The 8036-nt window shown below is 39.7% G+C and overlaps 1 protein-coding gene and 1 pseudogene across 1 annotated transcript; one reads left to right on the forward strand and one right to left on the reverse strand.

Moving 5' to 3' along the window:
- Positions 1–619: 619 nt before the first annotated feature.
- LOC137968411 (uncharacterized) lies at positions 620–1658 on the reverse strand (annotated as a pseudogene).
- A 5025-nt stretch (positions 1659–6683) lies between these two features.
- LOC137968412 (uncharacterized) lies at positions 6684–7661 on the forward strand. The gene is made up of 2 exons (XM_068814993.1): positions 6684–7027; positions 7157–7661. The coding sequence occupies exons 1-2, from the start codon at positions 6684–6686 to the stop codon at positions 7659–7661; spliced, it is 849 nt and encodes a 282-aa protein (XP_068671094.1).
- The last annotated feature ends 375 nt before the right edge of the window (positions 7662–8036 follow it).

The raw sequence follows: 8036 nt of genomic DNA on the forward strand, positions 1-8036 counted from the left end.
GTGCTTGCTCCAACATGTGTGATTGAGGGTTGAGTAGCTGTACACTTAGTGGGCACTTGTGTATTATTTACAAATAGATTTCACCTTCAGAGTTTTGCTTATAATACTAGGTAAATTCTGGTAAAGTTCTGGAGTTGGGATAGTACCAGGTCTTGGGAAGAGTATCAATTCCCAAGTATGACATTGAATGGCAAATGGAAATTACAGCACTTGACAGTATGCTCCCCATTTTCTGGTCAGCTATAGCACACAGCATCAGCCAGTGGAGCCCTCTCCTCTCTTAGATTCACTCGTCTTGTGTACCATCGAGCAAGTACCTTGGGAAAAACAGCAATCAAAAACAGCAAACAGCAGTAGACTAAGTTCAGGTTAGTTGTAAAGAGCTGTGGCTGGACCTGGCAATAATACTCATGTGTCCTGAGCAGTATGAAATCCCCAGCACTGTTCTTTTTTAGACAAGATGAGGGTTTTAGAACATATAAATCAAAATAACAGTTCTCTATGCAGGGGGGACACTTTATTTCCCCAAACCCTTCACCACCGCAGTCACATGTACATAGAAAATCTGGGGTATCATGCATCCAAGGATTCTGCTGATTAATATATAAACAGGCCACATTTAACCACCATGAAGTTTACATTCCTCAAAGGCACTTATCGCAGAGGCTTCATGCTTGCACCCGTGACACACAGCCTTAGGATTTATCTTATGAAGTTGCGTTTAACACATTCTTTGTACCTGGGACTGGGGTGGCATTCCGGGGTCTGAATGTGCTGCAGCCTTACTCTGGGAGGCACTAATCCTCCCTGCCCTATGCCGAAAAATGTTTGTACCACTTGACTGTACAGTGGTGTCTTTTTGCACCTGATCAATTTGTTCCTTAGTCACGGTGTTCTGAAAAATTTTTATTGGCTCGTTGCAAGCTAATTCCAAGTAATTCTTATTATGGTTGGGATTTTGCGGCTAGGTAACACGTAGCTGGCAGCATATGGAGGTACCAAGCATAACAGTACTGGTTTTGTTTTGCACGCGTTGAGTTCCGCTTGTGTCGGCGCTGGCACTTCGGGTTTTTGAGCGGGGCTTTCAGCAAAGATGTTCGAGTCTCTAGAAAGCTCGAGGTCGTCTGGTAGATTCTCTGTCGTTGCATCAAGGTCAGATTTCATTTTCTTCGCGGATTTAAAGTTACTATCGCGAACCCTAGCGTATGCCACATCGTTAACGAAGCTTGGTAATATCCAGGAGCACTTCATTTGAGTACAGGAAAGTCTTCCATTGATCTTTGTCCAAGCCTCCAGAAAAAAAAAAGCACACTGGCTACCTGCGAACATAATTCTGACGGTCCTGCGTGGCATCCCAAACTATGAGGGCAGTTTATTGTTCCATCCTTCTCAGTAATAATCCAAACTGATAACAAGACATCGTTCATGCGTTGAGAGTGCCGCAATTTTGCTAACACACGAACTTGCCCGCGATGATATGTCCTTGCACATTGGAAGCAAAGTCCTACACCCTCTGATTGTAGGCCTCCAGACTTCGGAACGCCTTGAATTGTTTTTGAGTGTAAAAGCTGGTTTCGAGAACCAGCATTGCATTTCACCCGTGTTACACAATCTAAATGGGTAATACCAGGAGCCCATCTGGAGCGTGCAACTTCCATACAGCGTCTGTGAAACGGCGTTTTCACAGGTTGGTTTATTTTTAGACTAGCCCTTCCCGCGAATTAGTTCAAAAAACAAAGGCAGTTCCGGTTCGGTGACCCTATGACGTCAGCTTAATTTCTTGTAATTTGTCATCGGGACAATTCGCGGGAAATTCAATCTAAAAATAAATCGGTCTGTGAAAACGCCGTTACACGAACACAGTAGAGTTGTAGGCTCCGGGTCATGGGTTCCTGGTAATACTCATATAATCTAAATTTAGATCAGTGAGTGCAAGCCATCTCAGATGATCATCCGAGACATCCAAGCAACTCAATAAATATGCGTTTCCTCTTTCACTTCAATTACATGAAGTTTACTCTATACTTAGAAATTTTCTCGTCAGGAAAAAAAAAAAGGGAAAAACAGGAAATTTTTGTTTAAGATGATCGACGGACATGGATGACAAGAAGGTTAAACCTAGACCGTTAGCCACGCGTAAGGAATCATTGATAACCACCACACCATTGAAGCACGCTGCTGAATGATGGCGAGTTTTTATAATATTTAAATAGAGACCATTACCAAAATTGAAAGCTAATCGATTTAAGACGGGTGATTACTTAGAATGGGCGCTTAGACTTAAACACAGTCTATCAGCACTTTCCGAAATGGGTGCTTAGACCTAAATACGGTGCATGCATGGTTGAATGACTTGGATGATCATCTGAGATGGCTTGCACCCACTGATCTAAATTTAGATTATATGGGTATTACCCATTTAGATTGTGTAATACTGGTGTGCATTTACACCCTCTGATTGTAGGCCTCTACACTTCGGAACGCCTTGAATTGTTTTCGAGTGTAAAAGCTGGTTTCGAGATCTGAACCAGCGTTGCATTTGGCAACCCGAGTTTTTTTGGCGCGAAATCGTATTAGTGACGAGCAACGGGATAAATAGCATGAAAGAGCACGAGAGAAGAGGCGACAAAATTTGAGAAATTTAAGCGAAGAGAGTCTCGAAAGAAGCCAAGGAAGGAGAAGAGATTTTTGCTGTTGTTCTAAAATGAAGAGAGATGGAGTAACGATTGTCAGTCGTATGGAAAATGTTGCGAAAGAGATTACTGTGCATGTAATTTCAGTTTTACTTTTTGATTAAAATTGTTGGTTATCGTTTGCAAGGCTTGTTTTTTACTGCTGTCAGCTCAGAGGCGTTTGGTCACTGTAACCTGAATACAGTAATGACGATTAACTTTGTACTTTATGCAGAAGCACAATTATTTCCATTTTCACTATATTGCTTTCTGGGGTTAGAAACGGGAGCTCCGCTTTTAGGCTTGGCTAAATCTATTTATTAGTTTGATCCTACTTCATGAAAGACGCGATGAAAGGTTTTGCCCATACCCCCACATAGAATACAAACTGTCGTCTCTGTCAAATTAATATTAGTTGCATCTAGCAGTTTACATTTGCTGTATCACTGTCATTTCTGGTTGTCTTTCTTTTAAATGGGAATGTAATCAGTTTCATCTGCCGCTTACGTCGATAGGAAAGCGAGTAGAAAGGAACACTGCCTCTGCACGGGCTACGGCGGCAAGTAGCCTAACTGCTACTACTCGTATAATTGAACTTAGAGACAATAAATAATCAAACCTTGTAAAATCGTGCCCCAAATTAGACGACAAGGCATCTTTTGCCTTCTACAAAATTCAAATATATTTTTTTCCGACATCTTTTTAATTACACACTGTTTTTATTTATCCTAGCCAATGTTACAAGATTTACGACATCTAGAAATGTCTTTTTTTGGGAATATTGATATTAAAAATAAAGTTGGCCGTTAGGAATAAATCAGCTGAATAATTTTTAAATTGCCGTTACATATGTAAACGGCTGGCTCACGTCACCCATTTGGTTTGGATTCCCCGCGTAACCTACAATGATAAAACATTTACTATTTTCCCGCCATTGGGATAATCATGACAATTTATTAATTACTGAAAAAGCATGGAGCCCAGCTCAGGAAGGTGAAACATCCGTCATTTTTTCGTTTATATTGTTGTTGCTGTATGCGTTTACTGAAGTGTTAACACAGCGTTTGCATTGGACATGTAATCTGTATCAAGAGGACGTTTTTCTTAAATTTTATTGATACAAGTTTTATTTTCAAGAACTTGTATCCCAATATCCACAGGAAATATATACTTTTTCCACCCTTTAACGCAACTTGGTAGTTGTGTTGAACAAAAAAGTAAGACCTTACAGAGTTCATATTTGTAAACAATAAATTGATTCGTAAAATATTACATTTACTCCTTTTTTGTCTTAACTGTTTCAATAAAGCGTTAACCTGTTTTGATTTCCCTGTTCTAAAATGAAATTGTGCATAGTATTCATTCTCCTACATAAAACGCAAATTACTACAGTTGTATTGTCTTCTTTTTAAGGAATGATCTCATACCTGTATTTGCCCCCATAGGAGCAGGTCCTGTTTTCGTGAAAATTTGACTAGGTGTGTGCCAACCCTTCAAGGCCCTGACTTAATGGAAGGAATTGATACCTTATTAAGGTCGAAACCGAATTCGAGGTACGAGGAGCGGTGCACTTCGACCGTATGAAGGCAAAATACTATCTCAACGGATATTTAAACAACAATTCAATAATTGTTAAGTCATAGTATTATTAGTTTTTCGTTCCTCAACATATTCTTTCAGTTGTAATTCATTGCCAAAATGGTCCAATGCAACTATGACCTTGCACTATACTTGTTGGTGATGAAAACCAGGCCTTAATAATGAAAAGGCAATCATTCCGGATAACTATTTTGGAACTTTTACCATGGGACAAAAGGTAATTCAGGTGCCTCTCAAGGAATGCCAGCGAGTATGTCAATGGGGTGCTATTCCCCTGAACTAGTACACATTGAAGCCAGTGACCCCAAATCAGAAAAAAATGGCTTCAGAGTGGTAAAGTAAGCAGAGTGTGTTTCTCGCTTGCCAGCTTCAGAGTAAGGCATCGTTTCACCTTGAAACACAAGCCCAACATTTTACCATGTTTTTTTTTTGTGGCGATAAATGTCTTGCGCTCAACTAACAGTCCAGAGTACAAATCAAAACAACATATGCAGTAAAAGGACTATGGTATAGGCTACTTTTGTCAAATTCTCAAGATTGGAATGGAACAAACATCAAATGGTGGGTGATAGAGGGGAATATTCAAATGCGTATTATTTCCCTCTCATCAGCCTCTATTCGATTTTTGTTTCATCCAAAGCACGAGAGGACAAAACTGGCCATTGACTACACTTTTATACGTTCTTAATATTTGATTATCTGTGTGCAAGTCTGGGAAGCACCTGAGATTAACTTAGTAAATGGTGAAATATGAACATTCCGCAAGCGCAAAAAAATACATTAACAAGATGCCTAAGGGCGTTTCCATGGGATGAACAAACAATTAACACAAATTGTCCAGTTATAGGGAACCACGACAGCGAAGACATTGCAGGTAAAATTTGGAAGTTGCGAACATTTACCAGAAACATGGGCCTGTAACTTTAACTAGCTGCTATTTGTTGTAGAAAACAGAAATAAAGGTTGTATTAGTGAATGATACTACTAAAATTGCCAATAAAAACACTAAGTACAGCACAGCAGAGTTTTTTATTTTTTCTAAAGCGCTCGAGTAATGTCAGGATATTAAGGTGAGGTTTCTTTGAAATAATTAATGGCGTTGGCCATTTCAATATTCATTGGCTTCGGTTTGTGTATAAGTCGAACTAAATCGAATTAGAATTAACCTTAGGACTACACTTCACACAAGTTAACAACAGTCTAGAAGCGTAGACACAAAAATAAGAACAACTTAAAATAATTGTAAATATGAAGAGTACTAAACATATTCAGTTTCCAATTCACTCCAACAATTCTAACACTAGTCTTATGTCAGATGTGAACTTTCCACTAGCCTTACGTTGCACTGTTGTGCATTTACAATATTAAAATGTGTACTGTTGGAAAAAGTGGCATTGAGGTATTCACATTTTTTGCAAGACAGCCCCTTGAGTTTTCACAATCAACTTCCATGTCTACCGATCATATATAATCAGATAATATTATTCTGCATTCTATTTGCTTTCAAAATCAATATTTCCCTTATCAGGAACAAACAACATATCAGGTGTTGTTATTCACTGCTACAAAACACTCACATAACAGAAGTATTTTTTGAAACATAACAAAACTAACCTTATTATTGCTCTTTAAATAAATGTCAACAATTTTATGGTTTTAACTGCACTCTGAAAACAAATTACAAAAAAACAAAACACATTATGCTTACATGACAACACAGTTTTAACCAAAGGGAAAAACAAAAACAAAAAATAAAATACTTGCAATCCGGTACTCATGAAGAGAGAGGGCCCGAGTTCAGGTGAAACGTTGGAGAGCTTGCTCGCAGGTTGCTCTTTTAATATAACTGCTAACACTTTCCGGTAGAGGAGAATTGTAAAAAAAATGTAATACTGTTACTACGAAGAAAAAAAAAGATACGCGAACGGTTTTTAAAAGCTGCGGATAGGGTGCTGGAATGTTAGAACACTATACCAAACAGGAAAGCTAAAGCAAGGTTTAAGAGAAATGATTCAGAAGACCTACAACATCGAAGTTCTCTGTGTGAGTGAGGCAAGATGGATAAACTCGGGGAGGGGGTTGCTTTCTACAGGTCACACCATACTCTTCTCCGGCCAAACAGATAACCATCACAGCAATGGAGTTGCCATCATTGTAAACAGGATGTAGAGAAAACAATTTTGGAGTGGAAGCCGATGAATGATAGGCTCCTCAAGGTAAGATTCAATTCCAAGTTCGTTAAGATGACCGTGGTTGTCTGTTATGCACAGAGGATGCGGAGGAAGAGATAAAGATGAATTTTACGATCAATTGGAGGAGGCTATTCGGACTACACCCTAGCATGATATACTGTTAGTGACTGGCGATCTTAATGCTAGAGTTGGAACGGATAAGACTGCTAAAGAAAGAAAGATGGGTACGCATGGTTATGGATATATCAACAATAATGGTGAAAGACTTGTTGAGCTGTGTGAAGAGACCAACCTAGTTATAGGGGGAACTCTGTTCAACCATAAGGATATACCCAAAGTTAGCTGGAGATCCCCCGATTACAATACAGTCACACAAATCGACCATATGATAATCAATCAGAAATGGAGACGCTCACTCCCTGTTGTTAAAGTTCGTCGTGGAGCTGTTGTGCGGAATGATCACATGCTTGAGATGGCTGCATTGTCTCTGAAATTACGAAAGACAAAAAGAGGAGAGGAAAGACAGTTGAGGAACCCTGCCGTAGAGAAATCCTTAAAAATGAAGTGAGGAACCGCTACAATATCCTCCAAGAGGAACAAGAATTGACTATTAACAGCTTCAACAGCGCATTAACAGTGGAAAAAGAGGAAGAAAGATTGGATTACATTGGATACATGGAAAATTATCGACAGGCGAAGGAAGGTAAAGAAGAAGGCACTGGAAGCTAAATCACGACGCTTGAAAGAAAAGCTACAGACCACATACTCCGAACTTGATCGTGAGGTGAAAAGGAGGACCAGAGGAGATAAGAAAGCATTCATGGAGAAACTTGCTGAAGAAGTCGAAGAAGCTGCACAGAAACAGGATATGGGCACGCTGTACAAGATAACCAAATCACTAGCTGGTGGGTTTAAGAACAACGATGTTCCAGTTAAGGATTCAGACGGAAATGTTATCACTGGCATAGTGGAACAGATGCAAAGGTGGAAAAATCAGAGCGTCCTCAATAGAGAAGCAACCAGCATACATGCCAACATCCCAGACAATGACATCGGCTTGGATGTGGACACCAACCCTCCCTCGCTTGATGAAGTTAAGAATGCAATTAGGCACCTTAAATCAAGAAAAGCACCAGGCACTGATTGTATAAATGCTGAGATGTTGAAGTGGTTCCAGATGTCTGGAAAACTGCATTGATTGTAAAGCTACCAAAGAAGGGGACCTTAGTCTCTGTAATACCTTACTATCCATTACGAGTAAAGTCTTCACCAGAGTGCGTGATTTTTGGCAGAATATCTGCAGCAGTGGATCCATTGTTGCCCAGAGAACAAACAGGCTGTAGAAAAGGTAAATCGTGCAGCGATCAATTCGTTACTTTAAAGCAGATCCTGGAGCTGTGCCACGACTGGAACATACCGGCTTATGCAAACGTTATCGACTTCGAAAAGGCATTTGACAGCGAACATCGAGAATCTCTCTTGGCTATATTAAGATACTATGGAATTCCAACTAAGATTGTGAGCATCATCCGGCTATTGTACAGTGATTTAAAATCCAGGGTCATCTGCGGAC

Source organism: Montipora foliosa, chromosome 8, assembly GCF_036669935.1.
Source record: "Montipora foliosa isolate CH-2021 chromosome 8, ASM3666993v2, whole genome shotgun sequence".
Taxonomy (NCBI): domain Eukaryota; kingdom Metazoa; phylum Cnidaria; class Anthozoa; order Scleractinia; family Acroporidae; genus Montipora; species Montipora foliosa.

Excerpts from the sequence above, each read along its gene's own strand:
- LOC137968412 (XM_068814993.1), top strand. The coding sequence starts at position 6,684 with ATGGGTACGCATGGTTATGGATATATCAACAATAATGGTGAAAGACTT. Across the intron at positions 7,028-7,156 it reads GAGAAATCCTTAAAAATGAA|GCGAAGGAAGGTAAAGAAGA; the intron begins GTGAGGAACCGC and ends AATTATCGACAG.